Consider the following 23,090-nt stretch of genomic DNA (forward strand, 5'->3'; position numbering starts at 1 on the left):
TTATTATCAGAGGAATACTTGAAGACAGTGCTAAATACTTACGATTTCATTACTGTTGTGTTTAAGCTTTGCTGTCATCAATTTTGACGGATTGAATATTGAAATTTCATCTGAGAAAATTTGGTAAAAACTTGATTCGATTTGAAATGGAGTGAGGTTCATATTAAGTAAAATTTTGATCTAGGTGATTCCAAAGTTAAATTCTTACTGGAGAACCTCTCAGCGTATCTTCCTCCAATCTGAACGCTACCACGTAATTTTCTGAAAGAGCATGGTCTGACCTATCTTCCACCACCACTAAAATTTCAGCTGCTCAAATTGATTTTTCGATTTTTGACGAATTTTTGAAAATTTTAAATTGACTGTTTTCAACGATTTATACCCAGGTAGGTAGGTACTTTTTTCGAAAATATACCTAAATATTCATTTCGTAAATATGTTTAAATTATCCCTGGAACTTATTATACCTATTAACTCCCCTTGACCGAATAATTTCGCCATTTCCAGTCATTTTGGAGCCTCCCAGCGCAATTTTCAATCGCTCTAGAGTTTTAAAATTTCTTCGAAAGGTGTATTGAATTTGGATAGATAAAAATGGAGTGAATTTATCTATACTTAGACTTACCTCCTATTCAGAAAACACCCTCGAAATTATTGCCTGGAAATCGGCTCAAATGTGAATTAAACTCTTTAAACAGGCATAGAATAAACCACAACATGACTAATTTTCATCATTTTTACTGTACCCGTTTTTTTTTTTTGTTTTTTTTTTTTGTTTTTTTTCAGAAAAAGCACAATTTGTTAAAAATGGTCAATTTTGAATTTTCGAAAAGTCGCCAAAAATCGAAAAATTAATTTAGTCAATGGAAATTTTTATTGGAGGTGTTTCAGACCATGCTCATCCCAAAAATCACGGTTCCTCAGTGCAAGAAAAACTTGATTTTTATGGAATTGTAATTAAATAATGCAATTTGCTACGCTTTTGTGTATGTATGATTGCCTAATATAAATCGGTAGGAGACTATAGAAAAATACTGTAGATGAAACAACCAATTATTTAACGTTTCAATTTTCATGGAGCTGACCGATGATATCTTTGTTTACAATGTAATCACCAGAACTGACATGACACACTCCTATTTAGATAAAATCAACTATCAAGCTAGATGGCAGGAGCTATTTCTAAAAATCTTGTAACCAAAATTGTAGGAGCCTTCAACTTTGTCGGGTATTAGTAATTGATCCTCGAAAACGTTGTCATATTTTTCAGTAAAACGTACGATTTTATTATCCGAAATTTTCAATATTTTTCTGACGGAAAAATTTGTGAAATTAGATATAAGTACGTATTATCTACATGTTATATAATTATTTTAAGTACCAATTAAGTAGGTATACTCGTTATCATTAGGTTGAGTATGTAGGTAGGGCTATTAGATACGTGTATTTGAACAATTCTGATTATACCTTGCGATACGTTAGATAGGTAGGTATTTATATGTTTTTTAAGAAATAAATTAACAAATTGTAAGTAACTGTTTCTGTTTTTTAGTTAGGTACGATTAGTCTTTTAATAATGCTTTGAACACCTTTTTTTTTACGATTTTTATAAATTTTTTACAAAAATGTCATCATCTTTTGTCAATTTTCACTAATTTCAACATTTTTTCATCCAATTTTTGTTAAATTTTGCTGTAGTTCATGATTTTTTCCAACTTCTTAAGATTAGTCAACTTTATTAACCGGATTTACGAGTAGGTAATGCTCGTTTTCACTACAATATGGTAAGCGATAAGACTTGCATGCAAAATTATACGCAAACGTTCCGTTCCGTTCCGACGATTTCCATTCCATTGAGCGAATTTCTCTATTAAGCGATAACACACTAAGCGGAACTCACCGTAATTAACTGTACAATGTGTTAGATCTTACAAGTAATTATTTTCAGTCTTAGCGAACATTTTTTCAATTTATTTTAAAACGATTAGATAAAAACGGCAAAAGGAGAAAAATCACATGAAATGGCAAACTTTTTGCGAGCTAATATATGACTCTATACTCTATTCAAGATAAATAATTACTACATTAATCTGTACCTTATCTTTTTATTTCATTTCATTTCATTTCAATGGATATTTCTGAAAGTCAAAAGCTATTTTTACTGCTCATAAGGTACCTATGTTTGAATAAACGTACCACTTTCCTATGTAGGTAGTAACAAGTTGATGGTTTGGATTAACTGTTTATACTTTTACATATCATCTAGTTCAAACAAATCACGAATGATTGAATTATTGAATCAGTTTTCTATTGGATTTCGATGAAAGTATGGTGCCTAATTTTTAGAAAATTTCAAATGAGACATCGTTTTATATCAATCACAACGCTGACCTCTGGATTCCTTCAGTTTTCTTCTTGGATACCTGTTGTGGGTTTATAAGGTATGATTTGAATTTTTGTACTGTTACGTGCTGAGGCTGATGGTGTTTATTATTTTTTTTTTTTTTCAAGAGGAATTTTGAAAATTTTCGAGGAAAAATTTGAATTTTATATGAAAATGGTGGTGTGCAGATACGGAGTTCGTTAATCTGAAAATTGCCTCTTTTTGGTCCATATAAAAAGTGGGTATTATTTTTGGTTTTTTTCCAATCGTGTTTGTAATACTCGTACTTAGTTTGGTACATTTAAAAAATGTGGAAAAATTGTTGCTTAAAACTACACTGTAAAAATTTCAATTCCTTTCGGCTCTTTGAGAAAATTAGTAAACTCGAAATATAGATAGGTACATAATTCGTATACGAACCACCTACTTTCAGTTCGATGATTTGACACCAATTATATGTTTCAGATATTAATATCTCAATCTAAATTATATCGCAGAATGGAACCCTTCAATGGAACTTGTCCAAACAGTGTGAGCATAGGAGTAAGTCAATTACTGTTTTCTCAATTATTAACGACCTTGGCGAATTCCTACTGTGATCACACCGTTTATCCGGCCGATCAAAGTGAAGAAATCATCCAAACAAACAATGAATTTGATTTCATCGTTGTCGGTGCTGGTTCTGCTGGATCTGCGTTGGCGAATCGTTTGAGTGAAATAAGCTCGTGGAAAGTATTATTAATAGAAGCTGGACCTGATCCTCCGATCGAATCAGATATCCCAGCCATGTTTTTTTCACTCTTAGGTTCAAAATACGATTGGAACTATAAAGTAGAAAAATCAGAAAAAAGTTGCCGAAGTATGGTTGACAATCAGTGTATTTGGCCTCGAGGAAGAGTATTGGGAGGGTGCAGCTCGATCAATGCCTTATTATATAAGCGTGGTAATGCCAAAGACTATGATAACTGGGAAAGTTTAGGTAACCCTGGTTGGAGTTATGAAAATGTTCTGAAATATTTCAAGAAATTGGAATTTGCTAATTCGGAGAGGTTGGAAAAAGAAGCCCACGGATACGAGGGTTATGTCCATGTAGAAGACTTTCAAGAGGCAGACTTAATGGATGTTAAATTTAATAAAGAGTTGCTGGTGAAATTATATGGAGAGTTAGGATTACCTTTTGTTAATGATATAAACGCAAATCAGAAAACTGGAATTACAATGGTTCCGGCTACAGTGAAGAATGGCATCCGATGGAATACAGGCAGAGCTTACTTGGCCCCAATTAAAGACAGAAAAAATTTGTCAGTGATGAAAGAAACCTTGGTGACTAAAGTATTGATCGATGGCAATAAGAAAGCTTACGGTGTTGAAGTATTTCGCAATAACGTTCATAAGAAAATAATTGCCAAGAAGGAAGTCATATTGACCGCAGGAGCATTGAACTCGCCACAGCTTCTCATGCTTTCAGGAATTGGTCCACGAGATCACTTGAAAGATTTAAGTATTCCATTGATCAATGATTTGAAAGTTGGTCACAATTTGCAAGATCATATATTCCTGATGAACTTACTGGCTAAGAACACTGCCAAAGAATTCAAACAAGTTTCACCACTCGACCTATTATATTCGTATTTGACTAGAAGGACTGAGTTGGGATCTATGACTGTCGCTGATACAATGGCATTTGTTGACACTCAAAACCTGACAAATGATTATCCGGATATTCAAATATTTCATTTCAGCTATCCAGTTAAAACTAATAGTTTACCGGATTATCTGAGAACTGCTAATTTACCAGAGGAACTTATTGAGAAGTATGTGAAAGAAAACGAGAAACATTATTTGATTCATTTTCTACCAACTTTACTGAGACCAAAAAGCTCTGGCAGGGTAATGCTCAAGAGTACTAACCCATTGGACCCGCCAAAAATCATCTCTGGATATTTGACCGAATCTGATGACATAACAACTCTCATACGAAGCATAAAATTTATCCACAAGCTTGCAAATACTGAAGTGTTTAAATCTTGCTGCGAGCTTATCGAAATTCAACCTCTTGAAGAATGCAGAGATCTAGAGCAATTGACAGACGAATACTACGAATGTCTGATTCGAAATTTTGCCCAGACTGTGTATCATCCTGTGGGTACATGTAAAATGGGCCCTATAAGCGATAAGGGTGCTGTTGTAGATGCCAGACTCAAAGTTTACGGTGTGGAAGGGTTGAGAGTAGCTGATGCTTCAATAATGCCAAAAATAGTCAGCGGAAATACCAACATTCCTGTGATTATGATTGGAGAAAAAGCAGCAGATCTGATAAAAGAAGACTGGCTCAATGAATTCAGCCACACAGAATTGTGAGAATTTGTAATATGTATACCATAAATAGACATGGCTGGTCTGTGTTTTCAATGTTGAATTTTTAGTGTGCGTAGCACACTATTAGTTTCGGTCTGAAAGTGGAAAAATTCTTTGGAACGAATGTTCTCTAAGATGGATGGACCGATTATTTTGAAATTTTTGTAGGTAGGTGTGGTTTAATGTGAGGCATGGAACGCCGTAATTATAATTGCAATTACTCAATTAGCTTCTTGAGTAATTGCAATTAATTATGAAAATTTGTACCAAAAAAAGAATAAAAAGGGGAAAAGGGCCATATCAAAAGGAACGCCGACAAAAGCAAAGCCGACCTCAGTTAAATTTCGAAATTTATGTAACGCCACAGGGGTTCTAAAATCTTTTCTATTGTTCAATTTTCGAATTTATTTTTCAAAATTGAACAAAGGAAAAGGTTTTATCAAAAGTGAAGCCGACCCCCTGTGGTGTTATATTTATCAAAAGGGAAGCCGAAATCCGTTTTAAAATGTAACACCGCAGGTGTCCTAAAATATTCTTATCTACAGTGTTATCTTTCCCTTTGTTCAATTTAAAACATTTCTCTATTGTTCAATTTTGAGAAAGGTTTTTAGATCGCCTGCAGGTGTTTCATTTACACACATTCAGTACCTAGACACCGCAAGCATGTGGTTACCCTTTCGGAATCAAAACCCACCAGTCATTTGTGATTTTGCTGTGCTCCCAAGAGGTTCTCTCAGTACCGTAGCGTTTTTGGAGTCGCATATGCTTTCAACTCAGGAGCTTTCAGAATAGCATAGTGTACTTATTCGGAATCGCTTTGTGCTTTTTATATAAAAATGACGTTGTGTTTTTTTTCAAATTCGCGTTCTTTTTTTTCAAAATCGCATTGTGCTTTTTAAAGTTGTGTTGTGCTTTTTTTTTCAAATTCGCGATGTGATTTTTTTCAAATTCATGTTGTGCTTTTTTTCTAAATTGCGTTGTGATTTTTTTCAAATTCGCGTTGTGCTTTTTTTTTGAAACCGAGTTGTGCTTTTTTTTCAAATTCGCGTTGTGCTTTTTTTCAATTTCATATTGTGCTTTTTTTTCAAAATCGCGTTGTGCTTTTTTTTCAAAATCGCGTTGTGCTTTTTTTTCAAATTCGCGTTGTGATTTTTTTCAAATTCGCGTTATGCTTTTTTTCAAAATCGCTTGTGCTTTTTTTTTCAAATTTGCATTGTGCTTTTTTTTCAAATTCGCGATGAGCTTTTTTTCAAATTTGCGTTGTGCTTTTTTTTGAAGCCGACTTGTGCTTTTTTCCAAATTCGCGGTGTGCTTTTTTTTTTCTAAATCACGTTGTGATTTTTTTCAAATTCGCGTTGTGCTTTTTTTCAAAATCGCTTGTGGTTTTTCTTCAAATTTGCATTGTGCTTTTTTTTTGTAACCAAGTTGTGCTTTTTTTTCAAATTCGCGTTGTGCTTTTTTCAAAATCGCTTGTTTTTTTTTCAAATTTGCGTTGTGCTTGTTTTTTCAAATTCGCGTTGTGCTTTTTTTCAAATTCGCGATGTGCTTTTTTTTCAAATTCGCGTTGTGCTTTTTTTTCAAATTTGCGTTGTGCTTTTTTATTGTAACCAAGTTGTGCTTTTTTTTCAAATTCGCGTTGTGATTTTTTTCAAAGTAGCGTTGTGCTTTTTTTCAAAATCGCTTGTGTTTTTTTTTCAAATTTGCGTTGTGCTTTTTTTTTCAAATTCGCATTGTGCTTTTTTTTCAAAATTGCTTGTGGTTTTTTTTTCAAATTCGCGTTGTGCTTTTTTTTCAAAATCGCTTGTGCTTTTCTCAAATTTGCGTTGTGCTTTTTTTCATATTTGCGTTGTGCTTTTTTTCAAATTCGCGATGTGCTTTTTTTTCAAATTCGCATTGTGCTTTTTTTTTGAAACTCAGTTCTTTTTTTTTCAAAGTCGCGTTGTGCTTTTTTATGCTTTTTTTCCAAAATCGTGTTGTGCTTTTTTTTTTACTGAAATCGTGTCGTGCTTTTTTTTTGTAATCGCGTTGTGCTTTTTTTTTCTAAATCGCGTTGTGCTTTATTTTGCTTTTTTACCGAAATGGCGTTGTGCTTTTTTCCCCAAAATCGCGTTGTGCTTTATTGTTTTTTTTTTCAAAATCGCATTTTGCTTTTTTTCTTGAAATCATGTTGTGCTTTTTTTTCGAAATTGTGTTGTGCTTTTTTTCTGATATCGCGTTTTCCTTTTTTTGACTTTTTTCAGAAATCGCGTTGTGCTATTTTTGACTTTTTTTCTGAAATCGCGTTGTGCTTTTTTTTCGAAATCGCGTTGTGCTTTATTTTGCTTTTTTACCGAAATCACTTTGTGCTTGTTTCCCCAAAATCTCGTTGTGCTTTATTTTGCTTTTTTCGAAATCACATTGTGATTTTTTCGGAATCGCGTTGTGCTTTTTTTTGAAGTCGCGTTGTGCTTTTCTCCGAAATCGCGTTGTGCTTTTTTTCAAATTCACATTGTGCTTTTTTTTCCAAATTTGCGTTCTTTTTTTTTTGAAATCGCGTTTTAATTTTGAATTTGCGCTGTGCTTTTTTTCAAATTCGCTATGTGCTTTTTTTTCCAAAATCGTGTTGTGCTTATTTTTTTGAAATTACGTTTTTATTTTCAAAATTGTTTGTTTTTTTTTTAAATTGCGCTGTGTCCTTTTTTAAAAAATCTTATTGTGCTTCTTTTTTCAAAATCGTGTTGTGCTTTGTTTGGAAGTTGTGTTTTTTTAAAAATTGCATTGTGCTTTCAAAATTAAAATTGTGTTCTGCTTTTGAAATCCCAATTGCGTTTTTTCAAAACCGCGTTGTGCTTTGTTTTTCAAATTCGCGTTGTGTTTTCAAAATCAAAATTGCGTTGTTCTTTTCAAAATTGGGTTTTACTTTTGTAACAAAATAAGCGAAGCACACTGTTGCAGCTGCGCTAAGCGCAGCTGTCTAGTTTTACTTAGTGAGCTGTTCTAAACTTAAGTCTGTTTAAGTAATTTGAAATTATGTGATTTTTTTCTTCCTGTGATTTGTTATTAATAATTATTATCTACGCTTTGTAAAAAACATTGAAAATTTTTGTTTTTTTTTTACATCGCTTTTCTCCAAGCTCAGCTGGTTTCTTTTATTATCAGAGGAATACTTGCATACAGTGCTAGATACCTGCTTCTGATTCTATGTATAATTGCATTGTAATTTCATCCGAGTTGGTGAAGAACTTGATTCAATTTGAAACTGTAAAAAAATTGATTTCAATTTTTGAAAGTAAGCATTTAGTGAAATTTTGATCCAGGAAGTTCCAAAGTGAAATTCCTATACTGGGGATCCTCTCAGGATGTCTGCCTCGTGTTTGAACACTTTTTCCACCTCCACCAAAATTTTAGCTGCTCAAATTGATTTTTTTATGTGTTTTTGGAAATTCAAAATTGACTGTTTTCGGTGATTTATACCCAGGTGGGTACTTTTTTGAAAATGTAAGTACATATTTATTTCGTAAAAATGATGAAAATAGTCCTGAAACTAATAATAACTCCCCCTACCTGAATTTTACCATTTCCAGTCATTTTGGAATCTCCAGCGAAATTTTCAATTTCTCCAGGATTTTAAAATTTCTCTAGAAGATGTATGAATGAATTTAGATACAAGAAAATGGAGTGAATTTATCGAAACTGGGCTCGATTTTCAGAGTGTTTTTTCACTGGCACGTTTCTAGGTATTTAACAAGAGAATGCTATATTCAGAAAACACCCTAGTAATTGTCGGCTCAAATGTGAATTAAACTCTTTAATTAATTGATGAAATTCCTTTCGAGTCGTTAATACGACATATGTACTTCGAGAGTAATTTTCATCATACCGAAGCTAATTTTTTTTCATCAAAAAAGCGCAAATTGTCGAAAATACATAATTAATTTTGAATTTGCAAAAATTCGCTCAAAATTGAAAAATTAATTTGGGCAACGGAAATTTTGATTGGAAGTGTTTCAGACCATGCTCATCCCAAAAATCACAGTTCTCAGTTCCTTTTTTATAGAGTAATGTACTTTTTTTTAGTAAATTCATACAATCAAAACTTGATCTTTACAGAACACAGAACTGAAATTAAAATGCAATTTGCTGTGCTTTTGTGCACGTATGATTGCCTGATGTAAATCGCAGTAGGAGACTATAGAAAAATGGATAAGAATTTTCATTTTTTTTTGTGTGTGTTTGAGTTGAAAATGGGCTTAATGGATAGTTTGGAACCTAAAACAAAAAACAGAGTGAGTTTTTTATATTTTAGTTGTTTTTGTGATCAGGAGTGACTGTCAAAGTTACGAAAATGACCGTTTTTGCCCTACTTCAAAAGTTTGTAGCGACATCAGTATTGTTTTGCAAGAAAAACAAGGTCATTTTCGGATTTTAAGCACTTTTTTAAGTAAACTACTTTCCCCGATTTTTGATTTTTGAAGTTTCAAGCGCATAAGGAAGATTTTTATTTGTGCAAATGAAGAGTGATATTCCAAAACTCGCTTTGTCCATTTTCACAACTTTTCAGGAAAGAGGAAAAACAGTTTCCCTTCAAACGGGTAAATTGGCTTTTTAGGTGAGTTAAGCACTTTATTTGGGTGGATTTATGATGTAGGAGTGTAGGTATACACTTCATCCACTAAATACTGCTGAAAAAAATTTCAATAAAAATGGACAAAGCGCGTTTTGGAACATTATTTTTTTTTTAATTTTCAGTGAATTGGCTATTTAGGTGAGTTTAACACCTCATTTTGGTAGGTTGATGATGTAGGAATGTGAGTTAATACTTCATCTACCAGGTACTGCTGAAAACCCAACTTTGATAAAAATGGACAAAGCGAGTTTTGGAATATCACTCTTCAAATATATTTTAAAACTCGAAGCGCGCGACGCAGGCGTTACTCCACCACGTAATCGTGGCGCGGAACTGTCTTCACCCGAAGTTCAAACTGAATTTTTCGTGTTTAAAAAAATTAGTCTTATGCGCTTGAAACTTCGAAAATCAAAAATCGGAGAAAGTAGTTTACTTAAAAAAGTGCGTAGAGTCCGAAAATGACCTTGTTTTTTTTTAGCAAAGCAATACTAATATCGCTACGAACTCTTGAAGTAGGGCAAAAACGGCCATTTTTGCAACTTTGATCATCTCTTCTGACCACAAAAACAACTAAAATTTAAAAAACTCACTCTGTTTGTTTAGGGTCTAAAGTATTGATTAAGCCCATTTTCAACCCGAACACAAATTTGCTGTTGCCTAGTGTTATCTACATGTTGTATGACTATTCTAAGTACCTACCAATTACACGTTATCATTACTTAGTTTGAGTACCTTACGTAGGTGTAGGTCTATAGATATGTGCATTTGAGCAACTCTGATTACACCTTGCAACACGTTAAGTATACAGTTTTTTTAAAATAAATAATAACAAATTGAAACTACTTAACTAAAACCTGTGAGATCTTGCGAGCAAATGTTTTCAGTCTTGCCTAACGAAAATTATTTAAATTTATTTTAAAACGATTGGATATAGAAAAACAGCAAAAGGTGAAAAATCACACGAACAATGGCAAAATTTTTCGAGCTAATATGACTGTTTACCTACTTTATTCAAGATATAGGTACTTACTGACTGCCTTAATCAGTACCTTATCTTTTCATTTCAATCGTGGATGTTTCTGAAAGTCACAAACCTACTTTTAATGCGCATTAGGTAGGTATGTATTTCATACACTTGAATACCTACTACCTACCTCCCCTTGGAACAAGTTGATAATTTGGATTCACTGTTTAGTGCACTTAGATACCTATAGCTAAACAAATAATCCATGATTGAATTATTGAATCAGTTTCTTATTGGATTTTTGATGAGTATATGGTGCCTAATTTTTAAAAAATTTCGTATATAAGACATCGTTTTACATAAATCAGAACACTGACCTCTGGATTTCATCAGTTTCTTTTGTTTTTTTTTTTTGGATACCTGTTGCGTGTTTATAAGGTATGATTTGATTTTTGTAATGAAATAACTTATGCTTAATTCAAAATTCTAAAATTAGGGTTACCTATCAATTCACTTCAGTGCATAGGTAACATGTACATTCTGAGGCTGATGATTTTTCATGTTTTTTTTTTTTTTTAAATATAGCCTAATGAAACGAAGGAATTTTGAAAATTTGTAGAGAATGGGGGAATTTTTGATAAAAAATGGTTTAAAAATTGCCTGCCTCTATTTGATTCATATGAAAAATCGTATTTTTGGGTTTCATTCAGTGTGTTTGTAGTAAGCACATACTCACTTAACATGGTACCTACGTACTTTAGAAGTACCTAGATAAAAAGAAGTACCTATATAATTCGGTAAATGTGATAAAATTGTCGACAAAATTACATAAAACTACGATGTCAAGCAGACTGAAAAATGACAAATTCATGAGACATTGTTGAAAAAATATTTAAATTGATAAAAATGAAACAACATCCATCTCCGAACTTCCCGCTCTTTTAAAAAATCTGTGATCTTTAATACAGGTACTTAGATACCTATAATACATATCGGCCTTCAGTTCCATAATTTGACACCAATCACCAATTACCTATTTGTTTCAGACATTGATATCTTGCTCTAAATTACCTCGTAGTAAAATGGAATCCTTCAATGGAACATGCCCAAACAGTGTGAGCACCGGACTAACACAATTACTGTTTTCTCAATTAATATCGACCTTGGTGAATTCCTACTGTGATCACACCGTTTATCCGGCCGATCAAAGTGAAGAAATCATTCAAACAAACAATGAATTTGATTTCATCGTTGTCGGAGCAGGTTCTGCTGGATCTGCATTGGCGAATCGTTTGAGTGAAATAAGCTCGTGGAAAGTATTATTGATAGAAGCCGGACCTGATCCTCCGATCGAATCTGATATCCCAGGCTTAGTCCACTCGCTTCTCGGTTCAAAATACGATTGGAAGTATAAAGTAGAAAAATCAGAAAAAAGTTGCCGAAGTATGGTTGACAAGCAGTGTCTTTGGCCACGAGGAAAAGTGTTGGGAGGGTGCAGCTCGATCAATGCCTTAATATATGTGCGTGGTAATTCCAACGATTACGATCAATGGGAAAGCATGGGAAACCCAGGATGGAATTATGAAAACGTTCTGAAATATTTCAAGAAGTTGGAGTTTGCTAATTCGGAGTCGATGGAAAAAGAAGCCCATGGATACGAAGGTTATGTCCATGTAGAAGACTTTCAAGAGGCAGACATAACGGATGTTAAATTTAATAAAGAGTTGCTGGTGAAATTATATGGAGAGTTGGGATTACCTTTTGTCGAAGATATGAGTGCAGGGCAGAAATCTGGAATTACTACGACACCGGGTACAGTGAAGAATGGCGTCAGATGGAATACAGCCAAAGCTTACCTGGCTCCTATTAAAGGTAGAAAAAATTTATCAGTGATGAAAGAAACCTTAGTCACTAAAGTATTGATCGATGGAAATAAGAAAGCTTACGGTGTTGAAGTATTTCGCGATAATGTTCATAAAAAAATAATTGCCAAGAAGGAAGTCATATTGACTGCAGGAGCAGTAAACTCGCCTCAGCTTCTCATGCTTTCAGGAATTGGTCCACGAGATCATTTGAAAGATTTCAATATACCGTTGATCAATGATTTGAAAGTTGGTTACAACTTGCAAGATCATATATTTTTGATCAATTTCATGGCTAGGAACACCGCCAAAGAATTCAAAGAAGTTTCACCACTCGACCTATTATATTCGTATTTGACTAAAAGGACTGAGTTGGGATCTATGGGCATCCTTGATACAATGGCATTTGTTAACACTCAGAATATGACAAATGATCATCCGGATATTCAAATACACCATTTCAACCATCCGGTTAAAACTAACATTTTACCGGATTACCTGAGAACTGTTAATTTACCAGAGAAACTTATTGAGAAATATGTAAAAGAAAACGAGAAACATTATTTGATTCATTTTCTACCGACTTTACTGAAACCAAAAAGCTCAGGCAGAATAAAGCTCAAGAGTACTAACCCATTGGACCCACCAAAAATCATCTCTGGATATTTGACCGAGTATGATGACATAAAAACTTTCATACGAAGCATAAAATTTATTCACGAGCTTGCAAATACTGAAGTGTTTAGATCTTGCTGCGAGCTTATCGAAATTCAACCTCTAGAAGAATGCAGAGATCTAGAGCAATTGACAGATGAATACTACGAATGTCTGATTCGAAATTTTGTCCAGACTGTGTATCATCCTGTGGGTACATGTAAAATGGGTCCTAAAAGCGATAAGGATGCTGTTGTAGATGCCAGACTCAAAGTTTATGGTGTAGAAGGATTGAGAGTAGCGGATGCTTCAATAATGCCAAGGATAGTTAGTGGAAATACCAACATTCCTGTGATTATGATTGGAGAAAAAGCGGCAGATCTGATAAAAGAAGACTGGCTCGATGAATTCAGCCACACAGAATTGTAAAAATTTGTGAAATATGTAAGTTGATGAGTAGGCCTATGCTTCTCCGAGCTGTCAGTGCTGCTAACAAATTTGTAATTTAGATAGGTGAGCCTCAATCCTGTCTGAGCTTTCAATGTTGGGTTATTTTGACTTTTTGCACTTAACTATACATGTATACTTATTGCCTACTTACATCTGTTTAAGTATTTTATTTGAAATAAGTATAGTGATTGTTTTCTTCTTGTAGTAAAATACAGAGGAAATCAAAAATCGCGCAAGAAGCTCCAAAAAATGGCATACAGAAAACGATGAAGTTCATTTCGAGTGTTTAATTCATAAGTATTGCAGGTACCTTTTTTTCTTTTTTTTTTTTTCAAAAAAAGTCCAAATTGTAAAAATTTGTCAATTTTGAATTTTCAAAAATTTGCCAAAAATCTAGAAATTAGTTTGGGCAACTATTTTGATTTGAAGGGTTTCAGACCATGCTCATTCCAAAAATCACGGTTCCTCTGTTCCTTTGTTACCTAAATTCATTCGCGAAAAACTTGGATCTTTACAGAATTGAAATTAAAATACAATTTGCTGTACTTTTGTGCGTGTTTGGTTGCCTAATATAAATCAGTAGGAGATCGTAGAAAAATAGATAAAATAACCAATCCAACGTTTCAATATTTATGGAACTGACTAATGATAATCATTTTTTATAACGGAATCACTTGAACTGACATGACAACTACGATTTAGATAAAACTAAGCTAGATGATAAAAGCTTTGCTAAAAATCTTGTAACCATTATGAGAGCCAACATTCATTTCTAAATTATTAGTGAATTTTAATACATTTTTTTTTTCAATTTTTTCGGGCATCTGAAAGAAATTCTCGAAAACGTTGTCATATTTTTCAGTAAAACGTACGATTTTATTACCCCAAATTTTTAATACACATACTTGAGTACTTTTCTGACATTAAAATTTGTGAAATTAGGTATGTATAAGTACTATCTAAATATTGTTATGTAACTAGTTTAAGTACGAATTCCTCGTTATATCATTTGGTTGTGTACCTACGTATAGGTAGGTCTATAGATATGTGTATTTGAGCAATTCTGATTAGGTATTATATTGCGACACGTTAGGTATAATATGTTTTTTTTTTTTTTTTTTTTTTTTTTGAATAAAATAACAAATTTCAACTAGGTACGTAATCAATTACATACAATCTGTAAGATCTTACGAATAAATATTTTCAGTCTTAACGAGAATTATTTCAATTTATTTTAAAACGATTAGATAAAAACGGCAAAAGGTGAAAAGTCTCATGAACAATGGCAAACTTTTTTTGAGCTAATACATGATTGTAGGTACCTACTCTATTTAATAGGTGTATATTTGCTACCTTAATCAGTATTTTATCTTTTCATTTCAATCGTGGATGTTTCTGAAAGTGAAAACTTACTTCTACTGCTTATAAGCTACGCTTGAATAACTACTACCTTCCCATGTAGTAATAAGTTAATAATTTGAATTAACGTTTAAACCAATCTTGAATGATTGAATTATTGAATCAGTTTTTTATTGGATTTTTGATGAAGGTATGGTGCCTAATTATTAGAAAACTTCGAATGAGACATCGTTTTATATGAATCGCAGAACTGACCATCGGATTCCATCTGTTTCCTTCTTCGATACCTGTTGTGTGTTTATAAGGTATGATTTGAATTTTTGTACTAAAATATGCTTAATTTAAAATTCCAAAATTAGGGTTACCTACCAATTCATTTCAGCTGCATAGGTAACATCTATGTACGTTCTGAGATCGATGGTTTTTCATTTATTTTTTCGAGTAGGAAAATGAAAAGGAGGGAAAATGGGGTGTGTACGAATTCGTTCATCTGAAAATTGCCTCATTTTGGTGCATATGAATTGTGTTTCTTCCAAATTGTGCTTGTAGTACTTACCTTGGTACGTACATTTGAACAGGCTTAAAAATGACAAGTTTATTAGACACGTTGGAAAACTGGAGAAAATAGGTGCTCTTACTAGCTCTCAAACGCAATAAAATTGATAAAAATGATCTCAAATAATCATAGGCAATAATTTGAAACCAATTATGTTTCAGATATCGATATCTCAATCCAAATTACATCGCAAAATGGAATCCTTCAATGGAACTTGTCCAAACAGTGTGAGTACAGGACTAACCCAATTACTGTTTTCTCAATTATTATCGACCTTGGTGAATTCCTACTGTGATCACACCGTTTATCCGGCCGATCAAAGTGAAGAAATCATCAAAACGAACAATGAATTTGATTTTATCGTTGTCGGAGCAGGTTCTGCCGGATCTGCATTGGCGAATCGTTTGAATGAAATAAGCTCGTGGAAAGTATTATTAATAGAAGCTGGACCTGATCCTCCGATCGAATCTGATATCCCAGCCTTAAGCAACTCACTTTTAGGTACAAAATACGACTGGAAGTATAAAGTAGAAAAATCAGAAAAAAGTTGCCGAAGTATGGTTGACAATCAGTGTCTTTGGCCACGAGGAAAAGTACTGGGAGGGAGCAGCTCGATCAATGCCTTATTATATGTGCGTGGTAATGCCAAAGATTACGATAACTGGGAAAGTTTAGGTAATCCTGGGTGGAGTTATGAAAATGTTCTGAAATATTTCAAGAAGTTGGAATCTGCTAATTGGGAATCGATGGAAAAGGAAGCCCATGGATATGAGGGTTACGTCCATGTAGAAGACTTTCAAGATGCAGATCTAACGCATAATAAATTTAATAAGGACCTGCTGGTGAGATTATATGGAGAATTAGGATTACCATTTATCAAAGATATGAGTGCAGAACAAAAATCTGGAATTACTACGATCCCAGGTACAGTGAAGAATGGCGTCAGATGGAATACTGCCAAAGCTTACCTGGCTCCTATTAAAGATAGACAGAATTTATCAGTGATGAAAGAAACCTTGGTCACTAAAGTATTGATCGATGGCAATAAGAAAGTTTATGGCGTCAAAGTATTTAGAAATAACGTTTATCAAGAAATAATTGCCAAAAAAGAAGTCATATTGACCGCAGGGGCACTGAATTCGCCGCAGATTCTAATGCTTTCAGGAATTGGTCCGCGAGATCACTTGACTGATTTAAATATTCCACTGATCAATGATTTGAAAGTAGGTTACAATTTGCAAGACCATGTATTCCTGATTAATCTACTGGCTAGGAACACCGCCAAAGAGTTCAAAGAAGTTTCCCCACACGACCTATTGTATTCGTATTTGACTAAGAAGACTGAGTGGGGATCTATGGGCATCCTTGATACAATGGTATTTGTTGACACTCAGAATATGACAAATGATTATCCGGATATTCAAATACATCATTTCAGCCATCCGGTTAAAACTAACGCATTACCTGATTATCTGAGAACTGTTAATTTACCAGAGGAACTTATCGAGAAGTATGTAAAAGAAAACGAGAAACATAATTTGATTCACATCAATCCAACTTTACTGCGACCCAAAAGTAGGGGTAGAATAATGCTCAAAAGTAATAACCCATTTGACCCGCCAAAAATCATTACTGGGTACTTGACCGAATCTGATGACGTAACAACTCTCATACGAGGCATAAAATTGATTCGTAAACTCGCAAGTACGGAAGCGTTTAAATCTTGCTGTGAACTAATCGAAATTCAACCTCTAAATGATTGCAAAAATTTGAAACCATCAACGGATGAATATTACGAATGTCTTATTCGTAATTTTGCTCAGACTGTGTATCATCCAGTGGGTACTTGTAAAATGGGCCCTAAAAGCGATAAAAATGCTGTGGTTGATGCAAGACTCAAAGTATACGGTGTGGAAGGGTTGAGAGTGGCTGATGCTTCAATAATGCCGAGAATAGTTAGTGGAAATACCAACATCCCTGTGATTATGATTGGAGAAAAAGCAGCAGATCTGATAAAAGAAGACTGGCTCAATGAATTGAGCCATACAGAATTGTAAAAATTTCTAAAATAGATGAGTATAGGCCTATGCTTCTTCGAGTTGTCAGTGCTGCCTTTATTTGAAATTTTGTATCTTGAATTTTATTTTGTATTTTTTTTTTTGTGATTTCTGTTCAATATTTGCATAAAAAACGTTTAGAATAAATTCGCACACTTACCTACGTGAATTATTTTTTAAAATGGACAGATTTGGTAAATTTTTCAGCATTTTTCTTTAGAAGATCAAACATTTCAATTTTTGTGTTACAAAAAATAATATGGAAATAAGTATGTGTTTTATAGAGATTTAATAGTGATGGATGTGGTAAAATGAGAACCAAAGCTATTGACTTGATTTAAAATTGTAGTAAAGCTAAGCAAATTTTTTGAAAACCCAATCCAATGTGGAACTGGATCAAGAATTCATTTTTTGAGATTATTTCTTGAAATTATTTCAATGTCAAACTTATTCCAAGTTGAAATTTTGAATAAATTCGTGCTGTAAAAATTTGATTGCTGTGAAATTGAGATGGGAATTTTCTACTTAAGGTACGTATTTCATTTGACTCAATGAGCTGTATTCGGTTAATCAAAAAAGTGTACTTTTATGTTCGTATACAATTTGGCGCACTTTTATATGCATGCGGTTGCCTAATAGGAACATCAGAAGGAAGAATGAGACAAGCAAGACAATTATGTAACGTTTCGAGTTGTAAAAAAAAAAAATGGTAATTTCAGAAGGTTTCAGTAAAAATTTTGAATTTTCTCCTTTAAAAAAAAACAAAAATACAAAAATTACTTAAAGTCTCAAAAAAATTAGTGATTTTTAGCAGGGTTGGGCATCTACGCGTAGAATAGCCTATTCTACATTTTGGTGTAGAATACGTAAAATTTGATGTAGAATGCGTAAAATGCGTAGAATGCGTAGAATGCGCGTAGAATGTGTAGAATGGGCGTAGAATGCGTAAAATACGGTGTAGAATGCGTATAATGTAGAATGCAACAAAACCACCCATCTGAAAGCCAAACAAATTGTTTATTTACCAAAAATGCACTTTTGAAAAATGAAAGTTTAACTTTTTTGTTCAGGAAATGAAATTTGAAATATGAATTTGGGTTTTCTTCTTTTGAATTATATAAATTGATTATAACAATTAGGAATTTGATTTGAGAAAAGAAATCAATAGACTTAGGTATGAACTGAACTGAAAAAGTGATAAGACTAGTAATCATAATGCCGAAGCCGAATGAAGCTGTGTTAGGTGAGCTTAATTTCAAAATTATAAAAACTACAGGAAAAGCAGGTGATTTGAAATACGTTGCTGGTTACTATTTTGTTCTTGTTCTTTACCTTATACTGTTACTATTTCGTTTTTTTTTAGCTTACCTATTGTTCCTCTTATTTTTTTTTTTTAACCTTACTATTACCATTTCATTTTTTTACATTATAAGCATTAAAATAAATGATGTCAAAAATGAAAAAAATATAAGTATTTTGAAAAAATAAAAATAATCTGCATGTTTATTCTACGTCGTATTCTACGCATTCTACGCATTCTACGCATTCTACGCATTCTACATTTGTTTCAGGCTATTCTACACGTGCTATTTTACGCGTAGAATGCCCATGTATTCTACATGGTGTATTCTACGGCACAACCCTGATTTTTAGAACAAAATGAAATTTTTAATTTGAAAAAAAATATACTTACGAGTACAAAAATGAAAACTTCTCCTCAAAAACTCAGTTCTTGAAACATGTGTTTGTACATTTTTAACCCCCCTCTCCCTGAAAAAAGAAGAAATTATAGTTTTGTTTTACCACCTAAACAGTCACCTAAAAGAAAAAAAAGAAAAAAGAAATTATTTTATCGAAAAAATTATTAGAAAAAAATACAGGGTACCTAGGTATTGTTTTTAAAAGAAAATTCATTTAACAAGAAAGGTGACAGCAAAACGGTTTTTTTTAAATGTCTTCATTAATTTTTTTCAAATTTTAAAAATGCACATTTTCTCAGATTTGTTTTAAAAACACTGGGTAGGTAAAGTCGATTCAGGTGTTACACTTTTTAATATTTGCTTGTTTACCTGAGTAGTAATTTACATAAGATCCATATGTAGTACATTTTGTAAATAAGTAAATGAATATGCACGTGTTTGTTTAATTTGCTTCATGACTTCATGTTTTTTTGTAGAATTATAAATTATATCCACTGATTATATAGGTATTAAGCTACGTAAAATATTGTAAATATTTTCAAGTAGGTACCCACCTATGGCAAATTTTTATTCACTCATTTTGAAACGATAAGATAAACACGCAGAGCTGAAAAATTCTCGCATAAATAGGTACTTAACGACATTTTTTACGGAACCAATGCTCTATTAGGCAAAGGAATTGCGTTAATCAGTAGTACATGTGTTATCTCCAAACTTTAGAATTGAATTTTGCTGAAAAATGTATGTAGCTAGGCAAAATGAGTACTTCAAGTTGATTAAGCGAATTCACAATATTTAGTATAAATACCCACCATAGCCCGTAATCCAGACAAGTTATGAATAAATATTGACCTGTTGAATTAATAATGTACCTGTCAAACAGTCGCGATTAGTTTTTAAAAAATTCTGAATAAAATTATTTTACCCAGTTGCAATTACCACTTTTGGTTTCTCTTTTCATTTTCTTCTCGAATACCTATCAACCTATATTGTGTGCCTGGCCACCTACCTGAGGTATGATTTCAATTTGAATAGACATTATTCTTTATGTGGGTATATCCTACTGATATGCCTACCTAGTTTGATATTTTTCAAATAAGTTGTCATAAGAGCACAATCAGAAATTGTAGAAATGTTAATTTTCTAGTTTTTTTTCCTTGCACTAAATTTAAAAGCAGTTTACAATTGTTTATCCAGCACAATAACGCCAATTATACATTTCAGGGTGCAAACTTTCCATTTGTGCTGCAAAATGAACTCCTTAAATGGGACCTGTCCAAACACTGTGAGCATAGGATTCACCCAAGTACTATTTTCTCAACTACTGTCCACTTTGGTTAATTCCTATTGCGATATCAACACCGTTTATCCGCGAGATCGAAGTGCAGAAATAATGCAATCGAACGAAGAATTTGATTTCATCGTCGTCGGAGCAGGTTCAGCTGGATCTGCACTGGCAAACCGTTTGAGTGAAGAAAGCTCCTGGAAAATATTAGTAATAGAAGCTGGGCCTGATCCTCCGATCGAATCCGATATCCCAGCCTTGGGGGATACGCTCCTACGAACAAAGTACGATTGGAACTATAAAGTAGAAAAATCCGAACAAAGTTGCCGAAGTATGATTGGTAATCAATGTATTTGGCCTCGAGGAAAATTTTTGGGAGGTTGCAGCTCGATAAATGCTTTACAATATGTGCGTGGAAATGCCAGAGATTACGATACTTGGGAAAATTTGGGAAACCCTGGTTGGAATTATGAAAATGTTCTGAAATATTTCAAGAAGTTGGAAAGTGTCAATTCGTCGTCGATAGAAGAGGAAGCTCATGGATTTGAGGGATATGTTCACGTGGAAGACTTCCCAGAAGGAGATTTACTTGGCAATAAATTTAGTAGAGAGTTGCTGGTGGAATTATACCAAGAATTGGGATTACCTTTTGTCAATGATATGAGTGCGGGGCAAAGATCTGGAATTACTACGGCTCCAGGTACAGTGAAAAATGGTGTTAGATGGAATTCAGCTAAAGCTTATCTAGCTCCTATTAAAGATAGGCAGAATTTATCAGTGATGAAAGAAACCATGGTCACAAAAATATTAATCGACCGTAATAAAAAGGCACGTGGTGTAGAAGTGTTTCAAAATAATGTTTACAAGAAAATAATCGCCAAAAAGGAAGTCATATTGGCAGCAGGAGCATTGAACTCGCCACAGCTTCTCATGCTTTCAGGAATCGGTCCACAAGATCATTTGAAAGAGCTAAATATTCCCTCAATCAGTGATTTAAAAGTAGGTTACAATTTACAAGATCATATATTTTTGATTAATTTACTTGCTAAAATTACTTCCAAAGATTTCAAAGAAGTTTCCCCGCTCGACATATTATACTCGTATTTGACCAAAAAGACTGAATTGGGATCCGTGTCCACTTTAAACACGATGGCATATGTCGACACGCAGAATATTACCGATGATTTTCCAGATATTCAAGTACTTCACCTTACTTTTACGGTTAAAAGTGACTTCTTACGGACATACCTGCAAAGTGTCAATTTCCCGGAAGAACTTATCAAAAAATATGAGAAAGAAAACGAGAAACATTCTGTAATTAATATTCGACCCACTTTACTGCGACCAAAAAGTCAGGGTAGAGTAATGCTCCAGAGTAATAACCCATTTGACCAGCCAAAAATCATCTCTGGATATTTGACCGAATCAGACGACGTAAAAACTTTTATTCGGGCTATGAAATTCATTCACAATCTTTCAAATACCGAAGCGTTCAAATCTTGCTGCGAATTCGTCGAAATTCAACCTCTAAATGATTGCGAAAACCTGGAGCCATTGACTGATGAATATTACGAATGCCTTATTCGTAACTTTGTTCAAACCGTGTACCATCCAGTGGGTACTTGTAAAATGGGACCTGGAATTGATAAAGATGCTGTTGTCGATCCCAGACTCAAAGTATACGGTGTGGAAGGGCTGAGAGTGGCTGATGCTTCGATAATGCCAACAATTGTGAGTGGAAATACCAATATTCCTACAATTATGATAGGTGAAAAGGCAGCAGATTTAATCAAAGATGACTGGTTCAATGTGAACTATATCTAGAAATTTGTAAAATAAAAAGGCACCTGTATTTTATAAGCGGAGCTTGGTTTGAAATTTTGTAAGTTTTTATTTAATTTTATTCTCACGTACTAACATATTTTAATTCTTCATTATCATAAGTACATAGATAAGTTTTTACATAAAAAATTTCAACAGTTTTTTTTATTCGATTTTTTCCTTGCATTCTCTGTCAGAAGAATTACTCGTGATTTCATGACACTTGAGCCTATCAGTATTCTTGAGAAACTGAAAAGTTAATTTGAAAGAGTACCTTACCTATCTGAAAAAAACATCATTCGCCCTAAATTTTAGATCATACTATCGTCGTCGTCGTAGTCGCGCTCCTTTACAGGAGATAGCGTATATGTCCATCTATATTAGCCGGTATCTAGCGTATCTAATTGTTTCTTTCAGGGTCTTGCAGGGGGAGTTGGCCGGTGAGTTTGTTGTTAACAGTTCCGATCGTTTCCTCCCTCTCGTCGATCTTCCTTGGATTTTCCCCTGTACCGCTAGCATGAAAATACCGTTTTCTCGTATTTTATGAGCTAAATACTTTAGCTTTCTGTTTTTGATGTCTTCAACTACGACTTTCCGCTCCTCTCCTATTCTTGCTAGTACTTCCTTGTTGGTAACGAAGTCCTTCCATGAGATCCGTAGTAGCCTTCGATAGCACCACATCTCAAAAGCGGATACTTTCTTCTCGCATTCTGCACTCATGGTCCATGTTTCGCAGGAATACTTCAGAACGGTCCATACGTAGCATCGCATAATTCTCTTCCTCAGATCAATACTCATCGTTCGATTTCCCAGCACATTGGCAAGGTTGTTGAAAGCAGTCTTTGCCATTCCAATCCGTGATTTGATTTCTTTATGATCTCTAGCATCGTTGTTTATCAGTGCTCCAAGGTACCTGAATTGCTTTACATTTTCAATTTCTTGTGATCCGATGTTGATTTTGACCTCTTTATCATCTCCTTTCGTAAATCTCATCACCTTGGTCTTGCCTGCATTTATTTTCATTCCATATTTTAA

General features: G+C 33.7%; 4 protein-coding genes across 6 annotated transcripts; all 4 read left to right on the forward strand.

Annotated features, from left to right (window-relative positions):
- Positions 1–2,157: 2,157 nt before the first annotated feature.
- LOC135846403 (glucose dehydrogenase [FAD, quinone]-like) lies at positions 2,158–5,658 on the forward strand. The gene is made up of 2 exons (XM_065365481.1): positions 2,158–2,441; positions 2,849–5,658. Exon 2 carries the CDS (start codon positions 2,882–2,884, stop codon positions 4,742–4,744), a length of 1,863 nt encoding a protein of 620 aa, XP_065221553.1. The 5' UTR covers positions 2,158–2,441; positions 2,849–2,881; the 3' UTR covers positions 4,745–5,658.
- A 4,627-nt stretch (positions 5,659–10,285) lies between these two features.
- Positions 10,286–14,490, forward strand: LOC135847858 (glucose dehydrogenase [FAD, quinone]-like). Of its 3 annotated transcripts, none has more exons than XM_065367587.1 (2): positions 10,286–10,461; positions 11,358–14,490. In XM_065367587.1, the coding sequence occupies exon 2, from the start codon at positions 11,394–11,396 to the stop codon at positions 13,254–13,256; it is 1,863 nt and encodes a 620-aa protein (XP_065223659.1). In that variant the 5' UTR covers positions 10,286–10,461; positions 11,358–11,393; the 3' UTR covers positions 13,257–14,490. The 3 variants fall into 3 exon arrangements, with proteins under 3 accessions (XP_065223659.1, XP_065223658.1, XP_065223660.1); XM_065367586.1 differs by lacking the exon at positions 10,286–10,461 and adding an exon at positions 10,468–10,749; XM_065367588.1 differs by lacking the exon at positions 10,286–10,461 and adding an exon at positions 10,797–11,279.
- A 79-nt stretch (positions 14,491–14,569) lies between these two features.
- Positions 14,570–17,408, forward strand: LOC135847860 (glucose dehydrogenase [FAD, quinone]-like). Its single transcript, XM_065367589.1, has 2 exons — positions 14,570–14,941; positions 15,354–17,408. Exon 2 carries the CDS (start codon positions 15,387–15,389, stop codon positions 17,247–17,249), a length of 1,863 nt encoding a protein of 620 aa, XP_065223661.1. The 5' UTR covers positions 14,570–14,941; positions 15,354–15,386; the 3' UTR covers positions 17,250–17,408.
- A 2,346-nt stretch (positions 17,409–19,754) lies between these two features.
- LOC135847861 (glucose dehydrogenase [FAD, quinone]-like) lies at positions 19,755–22,216 on the forward strand. The gene is made up of 2 exons (XM_065367590.1): positions 19,755–19,963; positions 20,174–22,216. The coding sequence occupies exon 2, from the start codon at positions 20,202–20,204 to the stop codon at positions 22,056–22,058; it is 1,857 nt and encodes a 618-aa protein (XP_065223662.1). The 5' UTR covers positions 19,755–19,963; positions 20,174–20,201; the 3' UTR covers positions 22,059–22,216.
- The last annotated feature ends 874 nt before the right edge of the window (positions 22,217–23,090 follow it).

Source organism: Planococcus citri, chromosome 5, assembly GCF_950023065.1.
Source record: "Planococcus citri chromosome 5, ihPlaCitr1.1, whole genome shotgun sequence".
NCBI lineage: Eukaryota > Metazoa > Arthropoda > Insecta > Hemiptera > Pseudococcidae > Planococcus > Planococcus citri.

Bases quoted from the DNA above. Each gene is read 5' to 3' on its own strand.
- LOC135846403 (XM_065365481.1), top strand. From the start codon at position 2,882: ATGGAACCCTTCAATGGAACTTGTCCAAACAGTGTGAGCATAGGAGTA.
- LOC135847858 (XM_065367587.1), top strand. From the start codon at position 11,394: ATGGAATCCTTCAATGGAACATGCCCAAACAGTGTGAGCACCGGACTA.
- LOC135847860 (XM_065367589.1), top strand. From the start codon at position 15,387: ATGGAATCCTTCAATGGAACTTGTCCAAACAGTGTGAGTACAGGACTA.
- LOC135847861 (XM_065367590.1), top strand. From the start codon at position 20,202: ATGAACTCCTTAAATGGGACCTGTCCAAACACTGTGAGCATAGGATTC.